The sequence below is a fragment of the Gadus morhua genome, chromosome 5 (assembly GCF_902167405.1).
Source record: "Gadus morhua chromosome 5, gadMor3.0, whole genome shotgun sequence".
NCBI lineage: Eukaryota > Metazoa > Chordata > Actinopteri > Gadiformes > Gadidae > Gadus > Gadus morhua.
Window position 1 is genome coordinate 17,738,797 of NC_044052.1, and position 25,873 is coordinate 17,764,669.

Consider the following 25,873-nt stretch of genomic DNA (forward strand, 5'->3'; position numbering starts at 1 on the left):
GCAGGGCGGCCTGGGTCTGCACTTTGGGACGGAACCAGTGATGGTGGTCCCACTCACCGCCTCCCTCCAGCCTGGGGGGGACAATGCACCGGACGGGAGCGGTGTTGCTTCTAGCTGTTAGTGTTAGATGCCTACTATAGCGGCCGCTAAACATGGAGGAACGTTACCGCACGTTTATTTGGGCTTTGTTACAACATAGCTCATGAATTCGTGCGGTCCCAGAGAGCAGACGGTCCCCCCTCTCGGGCGCCTCTCGCCCCGGTGTATCGCGTGTTGTGGCGTAGCGCGATCTGAACTTTGTTTCTTGGCTCGTGCGCTTTAGTTTGAACCTCGTTGTTGGGATCAGAGGAGGCGGTCGGGTCGTCTTTTAACGGGACGGACGTTTAGAACTCCGGCGGTCAGCCGCTGGTTCGCTCAAGAGGAGACCCGTAGCCCGCCGTTAGCCCGGTAGCTCCTCACACTCCCTCAGATCCCTTTGTCTGCTGCCAGCGATGCCTGCTCGGTGGAGAGTAGGAACCGTTACATATGTCCCTGTCTCTCCTTCTCTCTCTCTCGGTCTGTCCCTCTCCCCCTCTCTCGGTCTCCCTCCCTCTCTTGTTTTTCTCTGTCTCTCCCTCCCTCTGTCTGTCCCTCTCCCTCTAGCTTTCAGTCTGTATTTCTATTCGTTTCTCTCCATCAGCCCTGTATACCTTCTCAACATTTCTGACCAGTTTAAAGATGCGATGGCCAAAATTGAGAAAAAACAGTAGAAGCAATATCGTTCTTTTGTATGGACATGGACATAGTTCAATCAGGCAGGGGAGACCTGTAGAATTAAAAGTTGTTCCAGACGTCAGGCAGCAGACGGGCCGCTGGCTCTCCGCTTCTGCCGGGTGGCTGAGCTATCGGAGGCGGTTCGGAAGTCGGGGATGAGGGACACGGCTGACCGGACACCGTTTACGTCCTTTCAACAGGAGGATCACGCACACCACCACCCCGGCCCTGCCCGTCCCATTCCGTCCCAGCGAGCGGGTCTTGGGACAAAGTTGTTAGGAGGGGTGTAAACCAGTGCGATTATAGCGCCGGCCGTCCCGTCAAATCCAAACCGTCGGCGGTCGCCCCTTTACTTAAACTCTTGTTGATTAATCTTCCCTTGCTCGCTTTGTGTGTATCCTCTTAACTCTCCCCCCTCGTCCCCCAGCCGCTGCGTCGGCTCCTTATCCCCCCACCCCCCCATCGCCACGGCGTGTTGAATTATTGAGACAGACTGAGAAGCAGTCGCTCTCAGCTCTGCGACAGAGGTCTGCGTGTGGGGAAGGGGGGCCGACTCATCCATGTTTAAAGACGGGGGTTCTGTCTGGAGGATGTCATGTGTGTTGGGTGGGGAGGTTCACCCAGCTTTGAGGGTGGTCCCTGGTGTGTCGCTCGCTCGAAGGGGGCGTCTAGGTGGGCCGTGTAGGGGCATCCACCGTTCACTTCTACCTCTAACTTCCTCTCGGTTGGCTTCTCCCCTAACTTCTTCAACCCCCCCCCCCCCTCTTCATCCACCCTGGCTAGATTCTCCTCCTCCTTTGGCGAGAGGGCGTTAATAATGCAGGTGGGGAGGCACATGCACCCCCACACGCACGCGCACACACACAAATGCACATGAAAACTTCATCCAGGGCCTCTGAGGGGGGGGCGCTCTGCACTGTTATCGTCTCCCCCCAGACAGAAGACCCTCTCCTAATGCTCTCCCCTCTCAACCTCCTTCTCCTCACCCTCCCTCTCCCGACTCCTAACCCTGTACTAGATGTCTCCTCCCCTCCCTAACCTCTCCTCATCCTGTACTAGATGTCTCTGCTCCCCCTCCCTCCCCTCTCCTCACTCTCCCTCTCCCTGTCATAGGTGTCTCCTCACCCTCCCTCCCCTCTCCTCACCCGTCCTCTCCCTGTCATAGGTGTCTCCTCACCCTCCCTCCCCTCTGCTCACCCGTCCTCTCCCTGTCCTAGGTGTCTCTTCACCCTCCCTCCCCGCTCCTGACCCTCCCTAACCTCTCCACTACCTGTCCTAGAGATGTCTCCTCACCCTCCCTAACCTCTCCTCACCCTATTCAACCTCTCCTCACCCGTCCTCTCCTCATCTTCCCTAACCTCTCCTCCTCACCCGTCCTCTCCATGTCCTAGATGTGTCTCCTCACCCGTCCTAACCGCTCCTCACCCGTTGGCACTATGCTGCTTTTCCATTCCACTGTAGTACAACAAATTAAGGGGAGCACATAGGGATGAACTGTTTTATTTAACCTTGATTCATCTGGAGGAGATTCAAGGAAGTTAAGATCTCTGATTCAACAGCGACCTGGCAGAGACGGCAGCATTAAACAATACTTCAGTGTTACAGAGGGACGACACCCTCGAGGTACAGGAACACACACACACACACACACACACACACACACACACACACACACACACACACACACACACACACACACACACACACACACCAGTATTACAACACTTGTAATATGGACAGCATATACCACATAATCACAAACGTTAACCAAGGAATAATGAAGATGACAACGTACAAAGGAAGTCTTTATGGGCGCCTGATGATTAAAGGGAGTGTACTCCGTCCGGTCTTCTAGTTACACAACGCCGGGCCAGCGCGACAGAGGCGGCCCAGGTACCGGTTACAGGTGCTGGTGTGTTCGCTGTGGTCAGCTCCCTAAGTGACCTACAAACGCTGGGCACTTGTAGTGCAAGTTAGCGGTCACCGGCAGCAGTGTGTCGTTCGAATTACGCGTGTGTGTGTTTGTGTGTGTCGGAAGTAGTGTTGTGCTGCTAATTCTGTTTGTTCTGTCGAAGACGTGTGTGTCATGCACAGGTAAATGCCTTGGGTTGTTTCCCTTCCTTCTGATAGAGGGACAGTCTGCTAATGATTCACTTTATCGCTGTGTGTGTGTGTGTGTGTGGGTGGGGGGGGTACAAACTGGTCTGTGTGGTCAAATCTATCAACAATGAAACGGTACCCTAACGGTGTCAACATCGTCCACGCTTCGCCCGTACCCAAACAGAAACGACTGCTGTCCCTCTGTGTCACTGTTCTGTGTCGTAGCTATTAAGGCGCACGCACGCACACAGTGAGAGCGGTGTTTAAGTGCGGCCCACCAGGCGTCATTAAATAGGTTAAAACAATCCTCCACCAAAGCCTGATTCTCTAAAGACCATGTTGCATTGATTAGGGCTATTGACTACTAAAGGGCGGATGGGGGGTGAAGGGTCTTGTGGGGCTCTGACATCAAGACCCTGTCCCCCCTCATTAAGACCCTGTCGGACGGGGCCGGCCTGCCATTGGCTGCCCCGTCATATCCACGCGCCCTGGTCGATTGATGGGCCATTAACAGCCTATTAAACACCTAAGTCTGTGCGGGCTGGCCTGCTACACCGCTAGCAGCTAGTCTGCGCCGGATGGCCTGCTACACTGCTGGCAGCTAGTCGGCGCGGGCCGGTGTGGTGTACAACACCGCTAGCCGCACGGCGCGGGCAGCTACACTGCTAGGCCACTTTGGGTGGCCCGTCGCACCACCAGGCCATGCGTCGGGCGAGGCCTGCTACACTAGTAGCCGCGCATCATGGCCTGCTACGATGCTAGCTGCTCGGCCTCGCGGTGTTTCTGCTACACTGCTAGCTGCTAGGCTTAGTGTCGTGGCCGGCTACACTGCTAGCTGCTAGGCTTAGCGTCGTGGCCTGCTACACTACTAGCTGTAAGGCCGCGAGTCAAGGGGGGCGTTCCCTGGGTAACATGGTGAGGGTCGGCTCTAGCAGGGCTGGGTTCAACAGCCAGGAGGTGATCTCTGTAAGGAGAACATGAGGGCTGTGGGGGAGACCTGTACGTGGGGGGGGGGCGTAACGCTGGATATTGAGGTTAACCGTAGAAATGAATGTCCCAAGAAAACAATTCGGTCCATTTTCTTTGTAATATTCTTTGATGATGGCGTTGGGGTCAGTGCCCGTGTCTCTGCCATGCAGCGCTCATCGATTTCAGCTAATGTTTCACTTATAAAATCTTGAGGAAATAATCTTTTCCCCCCATAAATAATAATAATTATATCATTCCGCAAAGTTATGGCCATGTCCTCGTCGACGTTGGCCCGCATAAGTTGACCTTTTGTGTGTGTGTGTGTTTGTCTTTCAGGTTAGCGTTGTACGTCTACGAGTACCTGCTCCACGTGGGAGCCCAGAAGTCCGCACAGACCTTCCTGTCAGAGGTAAGCGCCCCCCCTAGAGCCCCCCCCCCCCCCCCAGGGCTCCGAGAAACCGGACCGAGGGGGGCCTTCTCTTTGGGGTTCAGGGTCGCCTCTTACTGTAATTCTCTGGGGAGAGGGTGCAGCGAGCTCTAATATTTATCATTGACGCGAGCACAGGGAGGGGGGGGGGGGGTCTTGGGGGCGAGGGTGTCGTGGGGAGGGGGAGGGGTTGGGAGGTAAAGCTCCTTTTCAAAGACTTGAGAGTCGGCTTGCATCTCCCCTCAAACTGCCCTGATCAAACCACTATGACCCACGTTGGAGACCCTGATCATTTATTTATGCTCCGAAGACGTGGAGAAGGGAGGGCTGGTGATCCGAGACTGTGTGCGTGTGCGTGTTGCTAGCACGCGCGCCGTGGCCAGAGCAGGAGTATTGTTCTGTGGTACCCGAAGATGAAATTGACATTCTGGTCTGTCTGACTATGTGTTCTCGACCCTCACACCAGTATACATAACCTTTCTCCCCTTCTCTGCTCCTTTTTCTGTCCTCAGATTCGATGGGAGAAAAACATCACATTAGGGGAGCCCCCAGGATTCCTCCATTCATGGTGGTGGTGAGTCTCTCTTCTGGGCTTTGGCACAGAGGTCCTTACTTTGGGTTCAACCTGGTGTGTGTGTGTGTGTGTGGTTTAAATGGTCTGTGTGGTCAAATCTATCAACAATGCAACGGAACCCAAACAATGTCAACATCGTCCACGTTTCTCCCGTGTCCAATCAGCAGCCACTGCAGAAACCACTTTCCCCTCCAAGTCCCTATTTCTGAGCCGCAGCTGTAAATTATTTCAGTTATTCCTTTGCCGCGGTACACACACACACAGAGAGGGGGGGGGGGGGGGGGGAGCAGGTAGGGAGCAGCAGCAGTGTTGTAGAGCAGCCATAGTGAGCTCTACAGTGTGGGGCAGCGTTGCCCCCAGGTTCATGGAGTCCATGGTAGCCCATCGCTGAAGTCCCGTCCACCCATGGATGGACCGTCGGACCTCAACCACCGCGGTGTGAACGAGGGCTTGTGTTGGCGCTTAGCAGTGGGGTGTTCTTCTTTTTAAATGAGCCGACGTTTCAGCTGCGGTGTTCGGAAGAAGAAAAGAGAAACGCTCAGCCAGCCTCAGTGGAGGCGTGGCCATTCTCACTAGGGGCGTGGCCCCGCTCCCTGGGGGCGTGGCCTTGCCTGCTGGGGGCGTGACCCCGTTTTTCTTGTGTCCTCCTCCCCCCCCCCCCAAACTCTAGTTGCCGTTCCCGATTGCACACACACGCTCCTGAAACAATAGATCCAGATGGTTGGGGAATGCCCCCCCCCTGCCCCCCCTGCCCCCCCTTCACCCCGGTGCCCCCTCCCTCCCTGTCTCTTTTGTTCACGTGAGGGGGGGGTTCTTAGCAGATTAACCCTTTGCATTCCAAGTTCCTTTGTGTCACCTCTGCCTTACCCCATCCCAACCCCCCCCCCCCCCAGAAATGCATGCAACCCCCGCCCCCCCACCGGTCTAAACCGCCCTGGAGAAAGGGTTGAACCTCATTTATAGTCACAAACCCACGGTGATGTCAGCAGCCATCAAGCGGGGTTCATGCTTCGTACCGTGCTGCTCTTCCTCACGTCTGGCTCTGTAGGCTCGTTAAGCTTAATGTACCAAGTGGGCTAGAGGAATGAACTTCCGCCACTGATGGGGGGGGGGGGTCAGGGTTAGTGTGTGTAGCACCGTAAAGGATTGATAATGGTCCCACATGCACGCAACGCAATGACCTTGCAGTCGCTTCCACGTAGTAGCTCAGGAGGTAGAGGTAGGGGCTGGTAACCTGAAGGTTGTTGGTTCGATCCACCGGCTCCTCCTAGCTGAGTTTCGAGGTGTCCTTGAGCAAGGCACCTAACCCTAACTGCTCCCGACGAGCTGGCTGTCCCCTTGCATGGTTGACTCCGCCGTCGGTGTGGGAATGTGTGCGTGAATGGTGAATGTGAGGCAATATTGTAAAGCGCTTTGGGTGGCCAATGGTTAGAAAAGCGCTATATATATGCAGTCCATTTACAATCTGCGTCGGATTTACGTAAGAGAGAACAAATTGTTGGGATTGGTTTCTGCATGCTATTACTTTACAATTGGTCTACTAGAAGTTTTGATAATGGTATGGATTCGAGCAACTAGTTGGGCGACGTCGTCCGCCGAATATGCTCTATGATGACAGAATACAAAGCCTCTCCACTATTTAAAAACTACTAGCGAGTAATAAAATAAAGGTTACGGCTATGAAGGCGAAAGTTACATGTTTTGCCTTTTTACATGCAAAGCGTTTTGCCGGAAATGATTTAGTTAGCAGACCAATCACAGCCCTAGCGGCTGCGTGGCCTCGACGCTAGGCTACAGTTTTTGGTAGGAACATGCAGGCTCTTGCGGTGGACGTACGGAGGGTCGGCAAGGACACATGGGATCCGTAACCCCCATGTGTTGCGTCAAAGGGGAACTATAAAGAGCGTGTGTGTGTGCGTGTGCGTGTGGGTGTGGGTGTGGGTGTGGGTGTGTGTGTGTGGGGGTATAGAGCGTTGGTACAGGCGTATAGGTAGTGTTGGTACAGGTACGTGTGGTTGAGGATCTGTTACTTCCTGGGGACACTTACAGGAGCTCTGTGATAACTGATTGGGACTCTCAGCAGTTGTCTCCATGTTTCAAAGAGTTTATAGCACATCAATCGAATCAATAAACACACCTTTTACTGATTCAATTAGGAACTCGCAGGCAGGAAACCGTAACACGTGTGTGTGTGTGTGTGTGTGTGTGTGTGTGTGTGTGTGTGTGTGTGTGTGTGTGTGTGTGTGTGTGTGTGTGTGTGTGTGTGTGTGTGTGTGTGTGTGTGTGTGTGTGTGTGTGTCGTCTTGGGTCGTGCCCTGGTGCCAACTGTTGCACACATTGGGGTGCATTCCTCATATTGACTGACATGCATTGTTTTCAGGTGGTTCACTAGATTGCTGGTGTTTTCAGCTCTGGCTGAAAAAAACGCGCCGACACAACTTACAAAGCAGTCGGTCGAGCTTGATGATCTTGAAACCAAACCAGTTCCAAACGACAGAGTAGCTCCCTTTCTTTTTCACAAATTCATCGTATTTTTCCTTGACTGTGATCAGCATCGATGTCTACCTGCCCGCTGCGTCTTTGCTTATTTCTAAGAATTCCCTGTTTTTACTTCAGCTGTCGATGCACATGTGTGTCAATATATTTTGGTTGTGTACAGCGTTGGCAAACAGCTGCTACCTAAGCACGATTGTTTTTACTTCATTTGAAATGCCACCTCCGCTCCACAAATTAGCTCAACATGCTTATTTTTTTCCAAACAGTATGTTTTCCAAAAAAAAAAAAAAAAAAAATTACAAAACAATATCAATGCCAAATTAAAATGTCTGAATATATATATATATATATATATATATAACGGTATCCACGGTATAGCAAAATCCACATTGTGGCGCAACATAACACCGGTATTCACGTTTTTGGGTTGACCTAGCGATTGTTAGTGCTTGGCACATGAACATCCTTACTTAACCGACAATGATATATTTATTTCTTCTTTCACTTCTTTCTTCTTACAAATGTACTTTATAAGACTCTTTGGATAAAAGCGTCTGCTAAATGTGAACGTTTGTGATGCTGTAGAGACGGGTCCTCTCACGTACCGACGTGTGTGTGTGTGTGTGTGTGTGTGTGTGTGTGTGTGTGTGTGTGTGTGTGTGTGTGTGTGTGTGTGTGTGTGTGTGTGTGTGTGTGTGTGTGTGTGTGTGTGTGTGTGTGTGTGTGTGTACGTTGAAGAGTGTGAGGGAGAGGTGCGAGTGTGTGAATGGGCTTTGAATTGCCGTTACACATGTGCTTGTATTCTCTTGTTTAGTAACCTTTGACCCCCCCCCCCCCCCTCCCCTAGTGTGTTCTGGGACCTGTACTGCGCCGCACCGGACCGAAGGGAGACGTGTGAACACTCCAGTGAGGCCAAAGCCTTCCATGATTACGTAAGTGACTTGACAGGCGTGGCGGCCAATGGCTGCTCTGCGTCTGATATTGTGGGCGGCTCTTTAAATTCCGAAGATGTATTCATCTGTGTCCCATCAGCGGGAAAAACTGTGGTTTATATTTCGAGGGATTTCCTGGTGACTTCGTACACGCGTACGTACACACACACCGCTGCATGTTGGGTACGTTTGCAGTGGCCACCTGTGGCCGTTTCCTCTTAAACGGTGTGTGTCTGGTGGGTAACATCGCCTCATTCAGTGGTGCTCACAATGGTGTAAGAGTCAAGTCTTATTGGATCGGCCTTCGCCCCAGTATCATGTATAGTCCCTGTTATTGTGTCTCTGGGGAAAGTGGGACCATGTTGTCTCCGACGTGTGTGTTGCCTTGGATTGGGTTTGTGGAATGCTGCTTTTTTTGTGTCCCCCCCCCCCCCCCCCCCCCCCCCCCCCAAAGTGCGTGTGTGAAAGCATGTAACTGTATCCTTTGTGTATGAATGTCATTTGTTATGATGGACAGTGTGTGTCTACGTCTGCCTTTGGCCCTCTCGTGTGTGTGTGTGTGTGTGTGTGTGTGTGTGTGTGTGTGTGTGTGTGTGTGTGTGTGTGTGTGTGTGTGTGTGTGTGTGTGTGTGTGTGTGTGTGTGTGTGTGTGTGTGTGTGTGTGTGTGGACTGGGGGGAGATAATGGAATAGAGTTCTAATCCGGTAATCCCAGCACTGGGCCGGGGCTAAGCCAGGGATTTTGGGGGGGGGGGGGATTGTGTGTGTCTACTTTGGGGGGGGGGGGGGGGGGGGGGGGGGGGTGCTTTGGCCATCGGCCCAGAGGATGGGTGGAGGAAGGTGATGGGGTTGGGGTGGTGGTCCTTTCGCACCCCATGCCAGAGCGCTAGTTGACCGTGGAGCTGGGGGGGACCGGGGGGGGGGGGGGGGGGGGGGGGGAAAGAGTGTCTGTTTGTGAGAGAGTAGTGTTTGCATCATGAGTCTTTATCCTTGATAACCATCTCCTTCTGTAGGTACGCTGGGGCCTCCACACCGGTAACGGTCGCTCGTTGCGGTCATTCAATTAAAACATTACCTGCATGCTCGTCTCGGGTTTCCCCCGGCACTGAGGCCGGCCGCTGGGCTAACGTTACAGCCTGCCTCCGCCCCGCCGGGGATGGACGTCCTCCTCAAGCAGCGCCTCGTTTCTGCGTGTGAATATTGTAATGCAGTATTAATGTGCACGTGTGTGTACTCCGACTCCTCTCCTGTTTCCTCCTTCCTTCTGTTCTCCCTCACCTGCCCTGGCGCTCTTTGCTCCCTCAGCACGTACCTCTCACCTTTTTCACGCTTTAATTCGCTGTGTGTGTGTGTGTGTGTGTGTGTGTGTGTGTGTGTGTGTGTGTGTGTGTGTGTGTGTGTGTGTGTGTGTGTGTGTGTGTGTGTGTGTGTGTGTGTGTGTGTGTGTGTGTGTGTGTGTGTGTCCGTCCCACGCTCCTCTTTCTCTTCCTCCCTCGCTCTCCCTCTTTCTTCTCTGTACCTCTACCTACATTCCTCCCTCTCTCTTCTGTACCTCTCACTTCTCTGTACCTCACTCTCGCTATCTCCTCTCGCTCACCCATTCACTCTCCCCTCTGTTCCTCTCTCTTACTCTCGCTATCTTCTCTCTCGCTCTCCCTCTCTCACTCTCTCTTCTCTGTACTTCTCGCTCTCTCTCTTCTCCGTACCCATCGCTCTCTCCTCTGTACACCTCTCCCTCTCTTCTCTCTTGCTCTCCCTGCCTGTGGTATTCCCGTCAACATCCCCTTATTTGCATATACTGAGGTGCACATTTGTTTTCTCTCACTCTCTTCTCTGTATGTCTCTCTCTCGGTCCGTCTCTCTTCTGTATCTCTCGCTCCTTCTCCTTCACAATATCTCTAATTTTCTCCCTCTCACTTATATATATTGCCCCTCACCAATTCCCTGCCACACACGCACGCACGCACACACCACCTCCATTCCCCAGGGAAGATTGATTAGCTCATCTAGCTGTTTACCCACAATGCCTGTTGGCGCTGTAGCGGAGGGGAGAGGGCAGCGCGGAGAACATGAAGACTGAGTCGGGCGCGAGCCGAGCTAGTTAAAATACAAACCGCCTGGGTAGAGAGGAGGGAGATGAACGCTATGCAGCACCAAGCCAACGCTACGGCTGTACAGAGTTGGTGAATCCTGCGCTTGCTTGGATTGGGTTCTTAAGCTAGCCGATAAAGAAATGGCTTGTTTGGAGACGGATTGGGCAAATTAGGTCTATGAAGCTAATTAGCCGTCTCCCTACTTAGTCATTTAAGAACCTCTTATCCAGAGCCCTCTCTGTGAACTCTACCTGAGCTGTAGAGTAGTTGGTATGTTCTCAGCTTGTTTCTTCATGATAATTATTTACCTTTTATCCTCTTGGATGAGAGACTCTTTTCTATTGTTTGCTGATTCACGGCCTGTTATTATTTCTATAACCAGTTTTTCCGGTCAGGCCACAAGCAAAACGTACCAATACAGAATCCGACAACGCTTTCCTACCTGTCCTTATCTGTAGGTTTTAAAATTTCTAAAATAATCTTCACACCAGGTTGTTCTTATTCCGTTATCTTATTTTGAAAAGACTGATGGGCGACTTAATAGTTTTCATCTGTAATAAAATTGGTTTTGAAGAGGTTGTGTCAGAATAGGCCAGCGGATCTGAAGGCAGCCTCTTCCCACACACCCACAGATACACCATGCCCTGTGGGCCGAGTGGTCACTGGGTCCAGTCCCTTTAAATGACCCCTGACCTTCCTTGGGTCAAACGGTTGGCTTCTAAAGTTTGGTGTGTGTGTGTGTGTGTGTGTGTGTGTGTGTGTGTGTGTGTGTGTGTGTGTGTGTGTGTGTGTGTGTGTGTGTGTGTGTGTGTGTGTGTGTGTGTGTGTGTGTGTGTGTGTGTGTGGGGCTGTCATCCGGTTGTTTGTGTGCGTATGTCCGGTGTATGTGTGTTTTTATATCTCTCCTCCATTGGCAGAATGTTCTTTAGAAACTGTGTTTCAAAATAGATGTATTGCCAGTTTCAAGGAGCAGCTGGGCTTTAATAATCGTGCGCGTGTGTCAGTCAGCTGTGACGTGGAGAACAGCACGAGCCATATTCTGCGGCTCTGAAGGGAGCCGCACGCCCAAGTCAGCCATTCTGTCTCTCTCTCTGTCTCTGTCACTCTGTCTTTCTCTTTGTCTCTCGGCCTCTGTCTGTCTTTATGGGCGACCTCGATTTGTTTCTCTGTCTCTGTGTCTCTCTGTCTCTCCCTCTGTCTGTCTCTCTTTATGTCTCGCGTGTCTTCTCTGTGTGAAGGACGGCAGGGGAGAGGTCAAGGAGAACATGACCAGATGTATGTATGTATGTATGTATGTATGTATGTATGTATGTATATATATATCTATCTCTGTACGAACCAGACCGTAGATAAATATGAACATATGAACATATGACCACACCATATATGCCCATAAATATGCCACACACACTTGGGCACATCCATGGCGATGCATACACACAATGAATATATAGATGCACATTCGCTCCCTCTCTCTCGCCCGTCCCTCCATCCACTGTTTATGTCTTTATTCCTGTGAAAGGTACCAACCAGAGGTCAATAATGTGTTGAGCACTATTGATCTGACCGATATAGTGCTGTGAGAGAGAGAGGCTGTGTGGACACGTGAGAGAGCGAGAGAGGCTCTGTGGACATGAGAGAGAGAGAGAGAGAGAGAGAGAGAGAGAGTGAGAAAAAGGCTGTGTGGACATGTGGGGGGGGGAGAGAGAGAGAGATGGATATAGGTAACAGGCGGGGGGGTTATTATCGGATCAATACTTCTCCGTATGTGACTGTCCACATATCAGCCAATCAAATCAATTAGTCTTTTGATTATTTGGAGATCAGTGGTTCTGGTCACTGAGCTTCTGCAGGGTTTACGTAAGGGTAATGTTAAGGTCAGAAACTAATAATTAATCGAATTGGTCCCTATTGGCTTTATAGTGTATTGTCCTGTCCTTGCATTTTATCGTCAGCGATCCAAAAGATGTATTAATGCGCTATAGAGCTCAAAATATCCCACCAGCCAACATAAAATAGTGTCCAGTGTACACGACTTAATGATATAAAAATAAACGCCACAATGCAGTGCTTTGCCTCTGCTGGTGGGATCTCACATGATGACCCAACATGGCCGAAAGGGTCGCTGTAAATCAGCTGTTTATGTGACTCTAAACCCATCAGCGGTGGCGCAAAAACGATGATTCAAAGGTGTCCGAAATCTCAATTTACTGCCCCCTGTGGAGCGGGCTATTGAGCAGCCCATCGAGGGTTTATGGAGCGGGGTGGGGAACAAGGGAGCGATTTGCACAAATGATGGCTCAAATATGTACCTCTCCGACACACGCGTCTACATGATGTAAGCCATGGCTTGTGCATCACAAAGATTTTTTTCCATTGTATATATTCTACTTTTATTTTAAGAACATTTTGGAGATGAATTTATGACAGCCTCATAATGAGGGTTGTTCTGGAAAAAGGGCTCGCAAACATGTTCCCTTGGTAAGGGCGGGCGCTTCAATAAAGGCTTCTCCACCTGCCGTTATTGTACTGTGAAGACCCAGCCTCTGTACGCCTGTCCTGCATCTCGTCGCGTAGATGATTTCGAACACTTGAGCTTATTACTTATAAGTAGCATTGTAAGAACAAAACCACCCAATCCTTTTTATTCATTAGCTTAAAACCTTCCATTCACCCTGAATGCTCCTTCTCCCCCCCTCTTTCCCCTCACTCCAGATTAGCTGTTGATATTTACCTGTTCCGTCGGAACCAAGACCAATTCAATTACCCAATTCAATTACCCAATTAAACAAGACTTCGTTAACATCTCTCATTTGCATACATTACAAAATCAAACGATTCCGTGTTTCGGAGCGCACCGGAGGCGTGAAATAAACAATCTCAAAGCGGGCTGGGTTTGGCCGTTCCGAGACGTTGACACCCAAAACTCTCAGACGCTGGAGGGAGAGCGTAATGTACGCCAGGTTCCTGCTGTGTGGGCTGAGGAACCGAACACACAGTGGAGAGGTAGGCGAAGATTGCCTCCGCTCGCCTAATTCTGAAATTACAGGAGCCGTTTACTGTTTTTATATTTTTCTGCCGTCGGCTCCGGAGCCGTTGGTACTGTGGGTAACCAGCGTGTGCAGAAAACGCCGTGCCCCACTGTGGCGACGGGAAGGTTTTCTGCACGCGGATCATTTGCATACATCCAATCAGTGGGCCAGGGGATGCAGGCGCAGATAGTTGGCCATTAATCGCCCAGGAGAACGCCAGGAGCCGTTTACGGTCTGCCCTCCATCCCCGCTCTCCTCTGTTGCCTTTCTTCGTCCTGCTCCTCTCTCTACTTCTTTACTCGTATTTCTACTCACATTTTTCTTGTGCTGATATATATTTTTAACCATCAGCTATGTCTCACTCCTGTGGTGCTTCTGACTCTCTCCCTCTTTCTCCGTCTCGCTTTCTCTCACTCCCACTGTCTCCCTCACACGCTCTTTCCCTCTCTCCCTCTCCCTCTGTGTTCCTGGAGCGGGGGATGCCAGAGGGACAGAGTGCAGATAGGACCTGTCTCCATAGCAACAGCTTCTGCAAGCTGCTGACACCCTACTAGGGGAGGAGGGAGGGGGGAGAGCGAGCGAGGGAGAGGGGGGGAGAAGAGGTGGAGGGGGGGGGGGGGGAAGGAGAGGAGTCGTCATACAATGGTTAGAGGTGTGTTTGTGTGTGTGTGCTGGGGGTGGGGGGGGGGGAATAAAGAAGTGAGGAAGGAGATCTGGAGCTGGGGAGACGGGAGCGGGTTGGAAGTAGTGATTGTGAGAGGGAGAGAGAGGGGGGGCGCGGGGGGGGGGGTTGCAGCGAAGGTGGGAGAAAGAGAGGAGTGGGGGAGGCAGCCGACCCCCGCTTCATCCCCCGGGACTTGGTAGCCTGGTCATGTTCACTAGCAGAATTAGCATAAAGATGGGGGGAGGTGTGTGTGTGTGTGTGTGTGTGTGTGTGTGTGTGTGTGTGTGTGTGTGTGTGTGTGTGTGTGTGTGTGTGTGTGTGTGTGTGTGTGTGTGTGTGTGTGTGTGTGTGTGTGTGTGTGTGTGTGTGTGTGTTCAGATAGAGGAGGAGGGGGGGGAGGAGAAGGACTTTAAAAGTCATGGTGGTGGTGGGTGTCTGTGTTTGCCCGTGTCATTGTAAATGCGCCCGTTAATAAACATATGTGTTCACATGGGGCGTAGTGGCCACATGCTGTGTGTGTGTGTGTGTTGGTGAGAGACAATAGAGAACATAGTCCCTCTCTCCCCCAGCTCTAGTAAGTTCTCCTTGTTCTGCTCCTGCAGCATCACTGGGGTGTGTGTGTGTGTGTGTGTGCCCGTGTGTGTGTTTATGTGAGAGGTAGTGCTCTGTCACCTCTGCATTTATGTGTATACAAGATAAGAGTGTGTGTGTATGTGTGTGTGTGTGCTGGTACTGGCAGGCTTATGTAAGCCATCACAATACGCCTCGGTGTGTATGTGTTGACAAGAATACAGTTATATAATTTTTATATATCCGGCCTTGGTTATCACTCAAGGCATTACCCCCCAGTATCCAGGGCCCTTAAGACCTGAAGTCCTATCAAAATACAAAACGTTGGTGCGGTCGCTCAGACCCAAGAGCTCGTTGGACACAAAATCTGATCACTGCTTGGGTTTGTGGGGGGGTTCACACAAACTAGTCCAACACAGATCCCCTCCAATTCATAACCCCTCTATAAACCAGTCACTTCCCCACTATAAACCAGTCACTTCCCCACTATAACCCAGTCACTTCCCCACTATAACCCAGTCATTACCCCACTATATAAACCAGTCATTACCCCACTCTTACCAGTCATTTCCTCACTCTTACCAGTCATTACCTCACTCTTACCAGTCATTACCTCACTCTTACCAGTCATTACCTCACTCTTACCAGTCATTACCTCACTCTTACCAGTCATTACCTCACTCTTACCAGTCATTACCTCACTCTTACCAGTCATTACCTCACTCTTACCAGTCATTACCCCTCGATATCCAGTCACTACCACACTATAACAAAGTACTTATCCCACTATAATCAGTCAATACCACACTATAACAAAGTCCTTACCCTTATAATCAGGCATTACCACTGGCATACCATTGACATCACTCTGCCGTACATAATCCTCTACTATTTTCCTCACTAATGGAAAGAAAAATGAAACTGTGAAACGTGCAATATTAAGGCCCTCACACAAGTGCCACTGCACACACAACACCAATTATGAGCCTCATGGCGTGGATTTTTTTTTTTCGTTTCTTTAACGAGCTCCGAGAGCCTCCCACTGTACTGAGACTGCAGCGTGTTCTTAATGGGCCGTGCGTTAGCAACGTTCTATCCCCTGGTTGGCTCTGTATGGGGGTGACTTCTTATCATCCAGCCGCTCGCGTTAGGAACGTCTCTGAATGAACCCCCGGCATGGCTCTCCTCCTGACCTGACGGTCCGTCCTCATGGACAAACAAGTCCTTCTGAAAGGCTACAGGATGGTACAGGTTGAAGTTGCAGACACTGCCCCCTGTAGTCACCGGGGAGCGGTGCAGCCCGAGAGAGGGAGATATGAAACTGGGAAAGAGAGAGAGGGCGAGAGACACTGAGCCCCTGTGTGTTTTGTCTTTGCAGAGTGCAGCGGCGGCGCCAAGCCCGGTGATGGGAAACATGCCCCCCAACGACGGCATGCCAGGGGGTCCCATGCCACCAGGCTTCTTTCAGGTAGGACTACACCCCACCTGTCCCACAACTACACCTCCCCCCCCCACCATCCGTCACTGTGTCTGCCATCTATTACTCCTTCATCTCCCGCCCTATTCCACTTCCTTGTCATCCGTCGTTATCCATTTTGTTTAATATGTTCAATATGGACGTGGTTGTACCCTTTGATGACCCGCTGGCTTATTTCCTTGAGGGCACCTGTCAAAAAGCACATTGCACGGCCTTTATCTTCTTCAGAGTTTCATGAGTCAATCGGTATGGACGTTGCATTGAAGCCGTCGTGTGATTGGACGGTTTTACTCAGGGTTCTTTTTCCGGTTGGAGCTTTCCATTTGTGGCCGCCTGTGATGACCCCATACACCCGTCACACGCAGACCTGTCTTTGCACTGCATTTTATATCTACATGGTCGAGCTGCTGGGTAAATGTCTGGACTGGATGAAAACAGATAAGATGGGGGGGCTTCTGCCTGCATGTCTAATGAACTGGTGCTCATGGATGGATGGATGGATGGATATATTGTGCACACTTCAAGTAAGCTTGGGGGAATGTTGGTGGTTTGGACTTTCTTTGTCATCGTTTTGAAATTCACCCAAATGTTGGGCTACTTGAGCCTGAAGGGACATGCATTCATTCAGTGATTCAAGTTCAAGGCCTGTGGGTCTTATCGATGCAATGTTGGTTGTTTAAAACCTCTCTCTGTCGTGTGCTGTTCCAATGCTGTATGATTCATCTATTCATTCCAGTTCGCTCTGTTTGCATCTCTCTCTCACATCTCCATCTCTGACCTGTCCCTGCTTTGGGAATGGAGGGTGTGTGTGAATGTTTTAAAGGACACACAACCACTCACTCACTCTTTGCCAGTTAAAGATGCACTGTTAGAGGCACACTTGTGCGGTTTCACATGCAGTCAAGTTGTGCGACGATACTCACACTGACAGTGATACAGACACACACACACACACACTTTACCAGGAAGTGGTGTGATGGACAGCGCTGGCATTTGGCAGCCAGCACGATAAGGTGGAGAGGGAGAGGGGGAGAGAGAAAGAGAGAGAGAGAGAGTGAGGGGCAGAAGACCAGAGGAACAGTGAGAGAATAACCGGATGAGGGACGGAGAGAAGACCAGAGGAACAGTGAGAGAAAGACAGGATGAGGGACGGAGAGAAGACCAGAGAGAGAGACAGAGGCAGAACGAGCAGAGAGGGAGAGGATACTCACGGAAGTGCTATTTATAACACTGGTGGGGGTGTGCGGTGGGGTGGACGTTTGTGTGTGTGCGCTATGTGCTCGGCCACCTCTGTCATTATATAAAGCCGGGCCTGTTTGCTGTAAATATGGTTAATGGCGCTAAAGCAAGGCAGAAACTTTGCTAAATGTTGTTTTTGATCACGGGAGTGAAAGCCAACAAGGGATTCACATGCTGGTGTGTTAACCCAGAGAGAGAGTGAGAGGGGAGATCGAGAGAGAGAGAGAGAGACGAATAGACACATTGGCTATGCTGGGATGTGTGGAAAATTCCAGTGTCTCCCATCAAAACGGGTACCCTCGTTGACACATCTCCAAATTGGTAGAAGGGAGCGCCATCCACTGATGGAGGAAGAGTGTGTTGAGCTGTGTCGTTTAGTGGTGGTCGTTTGGATGAGCGGAACAAGAGCCCTCACCTCTTGGCCTTGGGATGAACTCTGTGGGCGGTTTCTTGTGCGTGCTCTTGTGTGACAGTCGCACGCTGCAGTCAATATCGGAACCGCAAGGAATGTAAACATCCGTAGCTTCTGTGGAATATTTCAGCATCCTCATCGTGTTCGTGAGCCGAGAGCCAGTCCTGTGCGGCTCTGAGTCTTTGGCAACACTGCCCCCGTGTGGACAACGGGTCAAATGACATCTGGTCGTTTATAATTTGTCAACGTAAACATCGGGAGGAAAGACAGGCGGTTAGCTACTGCTAGGTGGATATTTGGTAGTGTTTTGAGGTTTCCGACATGTGTGCAATCTTTCTATTTTTGGTTTTCGCTCAGTGGTGACCGTAGTTATTGGGTCGGCCAAAATATCCCATTTCCTTTCTCTACCTGCTTCCTAAAGAGGCAGCCGCCCCTGTCATCCCTCTATTCCCTGTCCTGGTTGTTGATTGGCCGATAGCCCCAGGTGTAACTCCGTAACTGCCCCCCCCCCCCCCTCCCCCCTTCTCTCTGACATCACTCTTCTTTCTTAAAGGGACCTCCAGGCTCACAGCAGTCCCCCCATGCACAGCCCCCTCCCCACAACCCCAGCAACCCCATGATGGGACCCCATGGCCAGGTAAGACATGCTCTCTGTCCCCCCCCCCCCCACCCGCTACACACACTCACCCCTCTCTCTAAACCTCCCCCACTCTCCCCCATCTCTCTCTCACCTCCATTCACGGATTATACACCCACTAGCAATCCCTCTGATGGGGTTAACGGCCCGCCCCTAGACCTGTCTCACTGCTCTAGACCTGTATCACTGCCCCTAGACCGTCTCACTGCCCCCTGGATCACTGGCTCTAGACCTGTCTCACTGCTCTAGACCTGTATCACTGCCCCTAGACCGTCTCACTGCCCCCTGGATCACTGGCTCTAGACCTGTCTCACTGCTCTAGACCTGTATCACTGCCCCTAGACCGTCTCACTCCCCCCTGGATCACTGGCTCTAGACCTGTCTCACTGCTCTAGATCTGTATCACTGCCCCTAGACCTGTCTCACTGCCCTAGATCTGTATCACTACCCTTAGACCTCTCTCACTGTCCAGAGTCCTGTCTCACTGCTGCTAGACACTGAATTAACCTGGTGGGTAGCCCTGTCTCACTGACCCTAGGGCTTAGCCCAGTCTCACTGAACCTAGGGGTTAGCCCTGTCTCACTGACCCGAGGGGTTAGCCCTGTCTCACTGACCCAAGGGGTTAGCCCTGTCTCACTGACCCGAGGGGCTAGCCCTGTCTCACTGACGCGAGGGGTTAGCCCAGTCTCTCTGCTCCTAGGTCTGCATGGCTGCTCTTAGCGTGTAGGTCCACTAGCTCCCCGCTCCATCCCCACAGCCTCTAGCGGGCGGCTGCTCCCCTCCTGCTCACGGCCCAACATGGTTGGCCTTGTGTGGGATGAATAATTCATGCTGTGCCCCGCCCCCCTGGAGCAGCTTGCTTTGGTGGTGGGGCTTTCACACACACACACACACACACACACACACACACACACACACACACACACACACACACACACACACACACACACACACACACACACACACACACACACACACACACACACACACGGAGGCCCCTCCCCTCTGCTGAGCATTCATGTGCATTTATAAATAAAACAGGAAAAGGAGACACCGTGTACACTCTTGTAACGCACACTCCCATAAACACACACGCGCGTGTCTTTAGTTGTATGCAAGGCACCCATCAGCCTATTTAATTATGTTGTGCTTCTGCAACAAAGGCCAGGTTAAGAGAAAAAAACAAGTATGTCCGGTATTAAAACGACTGCTTTAACGTGGCGTCAGACTTCAGAGATGTAGCTCCCTCCAGCGCCGAGGTAGCGCTGGCATTGGGCCGTTAGCGAAGGCTTAGCGCTGGGCCGGTAGCGGAGTGTAGTGTTTGCGCTGGGCCGGTAGCGGAGTGTAGTGTTAGCGTTGAGCCGGTAGCGGAGTGTAGTGTTAGCGTTGAGCCGGTAGCGGAGTGTAGTGTTAGTGTTGAGCAGGTAGCGGAGTGTAGTGTTAGCGCTGGGCCGGTAGCGGAGTGTAGTGTAGGCGTTGAGCCGGTAGCGGAGTGTAGTGTTAAAGTTGAGCCGGTAGCGGAGTGTAGTGTTAGCGTTGAGCCGGTAGCGGAGTGTAGTGTTAGCGTTGAGCCGGTAGCGGAGTGTAGTGTTAGCGCTGAGCCAGTAGCGGAGTGTAGTGTTAGCGCTGAGCCGGTAGCGGAGTGTAGTGTTAGCGTTTAGCCAGTAGCGTAGTGTAGTGTTAGCGCTGGGCCCGTAGGGTTGCGTTAGCGCTGTGCCCGTACCGTTAGCCCTGAGCCGGTAGCGTAGTGATAGCGCTGAGCCGGTAGCAGAGCGTAGTGTTAGCGCTGAGCCGGGAGTGTAGTGTTAGCTGCGGCCTGGCCTTTTAGTCCTGCGGTTTCTTGTTACTGTGAGTGTGTGAGTCCGTTTGTGGACACGCTTCCTCTCAGGTCTTCAATGGTGTCTTTGGCCCGAGGTGCCGCTTCACTACGCCAAGAAAGACCACGGGCCGAGTCGCCTTACACCGCAGAGAGGGAGGGAGGGAGGGGGCGAGGGAGTGAGAGGTAGTGGGTGCACAAGAATCCCCTGGCTCTGTCTTGTACACACTGAAACACTCTTCAGTTCTTGCGCTTTCTTTCTTCTCAACGTTTATCTCACTCTTTCTCTCTCTGTCTCTCGCTCTACTTACCTGCTGGTCCAGAGGCCAGGTTGCGTAGTGAATGTAACGGCCGCACACTCTCTTCTTGTTATTAATGTTTGTATTATCAGTCTAGTATCATCGTCTAGTGGCGTCAAAGTGGCATGATGGTGTGTCTCATGTGTTCATCCTCCACCCTCCACCACCCGCACCATGTCCACCCACCGGTCCCCATGACTACCCTGCTGAGTGGGCTCGGTTGGATCAATAATTAAAACGCCTTTGTCTTTCTGTTCTACAACCCCTCACCCCCCTCTTTCCTACACCTTGCCCTCTCTCTTCCCCCCCCCCCCCCCCCCCCCTCCTCCCGTCTCTTCCTTGTCCTTCATCTCCCTCGCCTCCTTCTACACCCCCTCCCTAACCCTCCCCCTCTCCTCCCCTCCCCTTGTCCCCTCCCTCTCCGTCCTCCATTCCTCTCTAATGTCCTCTCCTCCTCCTCCTCTTCCTCCTCTTCCTCTTCCTCCTCTTCCTCCTCCAGCCCTTCATGTCTCCTCGGTACCCCGGCGGCCCGAGACCGGCGCTCCGAATGCCAAACCAGGTAGGGGTCCTGCTCTCTGAGTCGTGGTGTCCCACCCTTCTCCCTCCTCACTTTGCTTAAGTATCAAATCCAGTTGAACTAGTGCTGGCTATGCATTTCATTGTTTGATTAATTTTTTTTAATATATATACTACTTTTTTCTTTGTTTTTGTTTACTAATAACTAACTACTAAAGAAGCTGCGTGTGCGTGTGTTAATGAACCTCTTTTTGTGTCTGCAGCCTCCCGGGGGGATCCCTGGTTCCCAGCCCCTCCTGCCAAACAGTCTGGACCCCACAAGACCACAAGGTGGGTACCGGCCGGTACTGGTACCAGTCATGCTGTTGCAGCAGTCGGTGCGCCTCAGTGAACACCTTCCTAAAGGTGGAGCGGATTCCCTCCTGTGACAGAGCGCTGGTTCAGACCCGCCACGTCACGTTTGAGTTCTCCGAATCGGACCAATGATGTCAGCGGTCTCGCATTCCCGAGTTGTTCTCAGACACCGGGACTTATCACAGCACGCGTAAAAGGCGCAACACTCTTATGTTAGTAATTGGCCATTTGTGACGATTGCACTTTAATTAACCCAGAGGGAGAAGATGAATAAAGTCCTTATTTATCGATGTGGCCCGTCTACATGGGGATCAATTTGAAACCTTTGGGATTGTTTACTATTTCCGGCCGGATTTGTGTTTGCTGTCAATAACCAAACACGTGCGAAAGAATGAGAAAGGGCCCGATTTGTGCCCGCTTGCCATCAGATGTCAGACTATCTACAGTCTGATTTGTGGGACGAGGTGTGTGTTAAAGTGGGGCATGAGGTGGCTTGGGAGCAGATTACTGTTTCAAGAGCCAGGGAGGTGCATTTAATGGGATTATACGAGGTGTGTGTGTGTGTGTGTGTGTGTGTGTGTGTGTGAGGGTGCGTGCGTGGGTGCGTGCGTGTGCGCGCGTCCTCCACATGGGAATGACTGAGTCCCATCATTGACCTAAACTCTCTTGCTCTTTTCAGGACATCCTAATATGGGCGGGCCAATGAGAATGAATCCCCCAAGAGGAATGGCCATGGGACCACAGGTAACACACACACACACACACACACACACACACACACACACACACATACAGACACACAGACAGACACAGACACAGCTTCATTCTTAACGGTTTTGTTGTTCTGTCTCAGAACTACGGGGGCATGCGGCCTCCTCCTAACTCCATGGGCGGTCCCATGCCAGGAATGAACATGTAAGTTGACCCCCCCCCCCAACTCGCACACACACACCTGTTAATGATCGCATGACCCCCCCCCCAGGGCTTTTTGAACACGTGTTCATAATTCTTCCAGTTTTCAACATCGCTAATTCGTTCCCTTCATTCTCATCTGGATGCTGGCGCTGTTATTCCATCGCTGTTCAACTTGACTCTAATCTCACTATCTCTCCACCATTCCTGCTCTCTCTCGCTCTTGCTCTCTCTCTCTACCACTCTCTCTCTTGCTCTCTCTACTACTCTCTCTCTACCACTCTCTCTCTTGCTCTCTCTCTACTACTCTCTCTCTACCACTCTCTCTCTTGCTCTTTCTCTCTCTCTCTCTCTCTCTCTCTCTCTCTCTACCACTCTCTCTCTTGCTCTCTCTCTCTACCACTCTCTCCCTCTTGCTGCCTCTCTTTTCACCACCGTCCTTCTCTCTCTCTGACCTCTGGATGATGATTCTGTTGATCTACTTTGCTCTAATGCCTCTCTCTCTGTCTGCCTCCCCCCCTCTCTCTCTCTCTCTCTCTCTCTCTCTCTCTCTCTCTCTCTCTCTCTCTCTCTCTCTCTCTCTCTCTCTCTCTCTCTCTCTCTCTCTCTCTCTCTCTCTCTCTCTCTCTCTCTCTCTCTCTCTCTCTCTCTCTCTCTCTCTCTCTCTCTCTCTCTCTCTCTCTCTCTCTCTCTCTCTCTCTGTGTGCCTCCCCCTCTCTCTCTCTGTGCCTCCCCCTCTCTCTGTGCCTCCCCCTCTCTCTCATCAGGGGCCCTGGAGGAAGAGGGCCGTGGCCGGGGCCTAACGCTAACTCTGTAAGTCACTCAGGAACCTGTGAGACACCGTCAGCACCACCCTCTCATTATACACACACAGCCCTGTTTCTCTCTGCTAACCTGCTGCTCTCTCCCTCTCTCGCTCACTCTCTGACTCCCTCTCTAATTCCCTCTGATTATCTCCCTTTCTACCTCTTATTCTCTCACTCTCTTACCCTGTCTCTCTCTCTCTCTCCCTCTCTCTCTCTCCCTCTCGCCCACTCTGTCTCTCGCTCTCCCTCTCTCCCACTCTGTCTCTCGCTCTCTCTACCCCTCCCTCTCTCCCACTCTGATTATCTCTGTCTCTCTCTGACTCCAGATAGCCTATTCTTCCTCATCTCCCGGAAACTATGTGGTAAGTTATTATTTCATTTGTTTATAAGGGCTTTATTGGCATGGGAAATTGACCTTTTCACTGCAAAAAGAGATAGAAAGTTAAAAGAATTTATACCAAGTTATTATTGATGACTTAACCTTTGGTTTCTCTCTGTCTCCCTCCCAGGGGCCGCCAGGTGGGGGAGGGCCCCCAGGAACTCCCATCATGCCCAGCCCAGGTGGTGCGTCACCCTATTGCTTCTTCCATCCCTCCACACTTTTTAAATTAAATCTTCTATTTGTGTTGGAACTTGAGTTCAGCTCAGTTAACATCGAGCCTAGGATTGGTAGAAAAGAACCACTTAAGATTTAAAGGAGACTGAACGCCCAGAATGACACCTGTTCTTCTGTGGCTCGTCTCCTCTCCAGACTCGACCAACTCCAGCGAAAATATCTACACTATGATGAACCCCATCGGACCGGGAGGCAACAGACCCAACGTGAGCACCGTCCCTGTCGCCGCACAATGAGCCCTTACTCACTGTCATTGCTATTATCCGTCCATTACTGCCTCTGTCTGCCCTGAAGCAGCACATCTGCACAGAGAATCGTCTCAGTGATCCTAAAAGCACCACGGACTGAGTTTTAGTTCACTGAGACGGCGTTCACCTCAGCAGCTCGGCTCTGAGCGAGTCTTTAGATGCTTGATCCGCCAGGACTGAGTCCTCGTCATACTCTCAAACCGGGTCGGTAGACCAATTATTTAGTCGTATTTATCGCGTTACTTTCACCTTCTTTCTCATCCATCTACGGGACATGTGTTATACAGTATGTTGAACAGCATGTTATGAAGTAGGGTGTACAGTATGTTTAAGTGTTGTACAGTGTTATATACAGTATAGTGAACAGTATGTTAGTGTGTTCAACAGTGTTATACAGTGTGTTATACAGTAGGCTGTACATTATGTTGTACAGTGTTATACAGTATAGTGAACAGTATGTTAGTGTGTTCAACAGTGTTATACAGTGTGTTATACAGTAGGCTGTACATTATGTTGTACAGTATGTTGTACAGGACGTCCCGTGCCCTCCCCTAACGTCCCTGTCCTGTGTTCCAGTTCCCCATGGGGCCGGGGCCTGACGGGCCCATGGGGGCCATGGGCGCCATGGAGCCGCACCACATGAACGGATCTCTAGGTGGGTCAGACCGCCGCTCTGGGGGGCTTAACCGGGTCCTGTCCACGACTGAAGGGCTTTAACCGGCTCCTGACCCCGACTGGGGGGCTTTAACGGGGTCCTGGAATATGTGGATCATACCAGGGGGCAGGAAGGTGTAGTCGCTCATAGGGTGTTCCTGACATAGGTTAAAGGCTCTGGGTTCGATTCCCGACGCTCTCTGTAGACCTCCTTGAACCAGACCGTCCTCATTAGTGACATCGATCTGAATTAAGTATCACCGACGGATACTTCATGTCCTGGATCGCTGTGGATGAACGCGTGTGATAGATGACTAAATAGAAGATAATTTGTAGTATGTGTGGGTGGCCATGTTCAGAGACCAGCATGCTGCGCTTTAGTTAATGTATGTGAACCTGTGATCAGAACGATATAAGAATCATAATAATGCTTCTCTTATTGCAGGTTCTGGGGACATGGACGGGCTGCCAAAGGTGTGTACAGCTCCACGTTTCTCTAATGCCGTTTTGACCCTACTTTGCTCCATATCTGTTGCTGTATTTAATGATTTTTTTGATGAACTGTATAACAATGACGGGGGAGTCGGCCATGATGCTGATGTTCCCGCTCTTTTTCTCAAATTCCTTTCCCGCCAGAACTCTCCTAACAACATGGGCGGCATGAACAACCCGCCGGGAACGCCGCGGGACGACGGCGAGATGGGGGGGAACTTCTTGAACCCGTTCCAGAGTGAAAGTGTAAGTTGAGGACGACGTCTGACCCTCTTAATGGTCACCCCGCCCCCACCCCCCCCCCCCCCCCCCCCCCCCCCCATCCCCCCCGGCCTCCTAACATGTCGGGTGCAGAATGCAAGCGGAGCGCTGATCGGTTTATTGATTAATCAGGATTCTGCGGAGGCCCTCTCGCCCTCCTGATAAACAGACGCAGATTCAATAGTTTTATATCCACCATTGGGAGCTGTGGACTGTCTTAAGGCTTAGTTATGGTTCCACGTCGACGCGACGCAATGACCACGCAGACGCTTCGACGCAGCCATGAACCTGTTTCGGTTCTGCGTCGGGTTTCAGTGAGCGGACCAATCACAGCCCTTCCTGCTGCGTCGCCTCGATGCAAGGTTAACGTTTTCGGGAGGCGCACGTCGGGCCCTTGCGGTGGACGCCAGGAGGGTCCGCAAGGACGTAAGGGGTCCGTAAACCCCCTTGCGTTGGGATAACGTGGAACCAAAACTAAGCCTTAAGTGCTGGTGAGGGGGGAACCTTCTATTTATCTATTCACGG

The 25,873-nt window shown here is 51.5% G+C and overlaps 1 protein-coding gene across 2 annotated transcripts in view; it reads left to right on the top strand.

The window, feature by feature from the left end:
• The window catches only part of zgc:110158 (LisH and SSDP domain-containing protein), a 30,482-nt gene that overhangs the window by 658 nt on the left and 3,951 nt on the right, over window positions 1–25,873 (top strand). The window contains exons 2-17 of one of the 2 annotated variants that reach the window (XM_030356960.1): window positions 4,159–4,231; window positions 4,762–4,823; window positions 8,167–8,251; window positions 15,988–16,077; window positions 18,291–18,374; window positions 20,989–21,048; window positions 21,269–21,335; window positions 22,039–22,103; window positions 22,213–22,274; window positions 23,039–23,084; window positions 23,404–23,439; window positions 23,587–23,641; window positions 23,829–23,899; window positions 24,518–24,596; window positions 25,041–25,069; window positions 25,232–25,333. In XM_030356960.1, the coding sequence (XP_030212820.1) occupies window positions 4,159–4,231; window positions 4,762–4,823; window positions 8,167–8,251; window positions 15,988–16,077; window positions 18,291–18,374; window positions 20,989–21,048; window positions 21,269–21,335; window positions 22,039–22,103; window positions 22,213–22,274; window positions 23,039–23,084; window positions 23,404–23,439; window positions 23,587–23,641; window positions 23,829–23,899; window positions 24,518–24,596; window positions 25,041–25,069; window positions 25,232–25,333 (1,066 nt within the window). The remainder of the gene's footprint in view (window positions 1–4,158; window positions 4,232–4,761; window positions 4,824–8,166; window positions 8,252–15,987; window positions 16,078–18,290; window positions 18,375–20,988; window positions 21,049–21,268; window positions 21,336–22,038; window positions 22,104–22,212; window positions 22,275–23,038; window positions 23,085–23,403; window positions 23,440–23,586; window positions 23,642–23,828; window positions 23,900–24,517; window positions 24,597–25,040; window positions 25,070–25,231; window positions 25,334–25,873) is intronic. The other variant, XM_030356962.1, reaches the window with a different exon arrangement.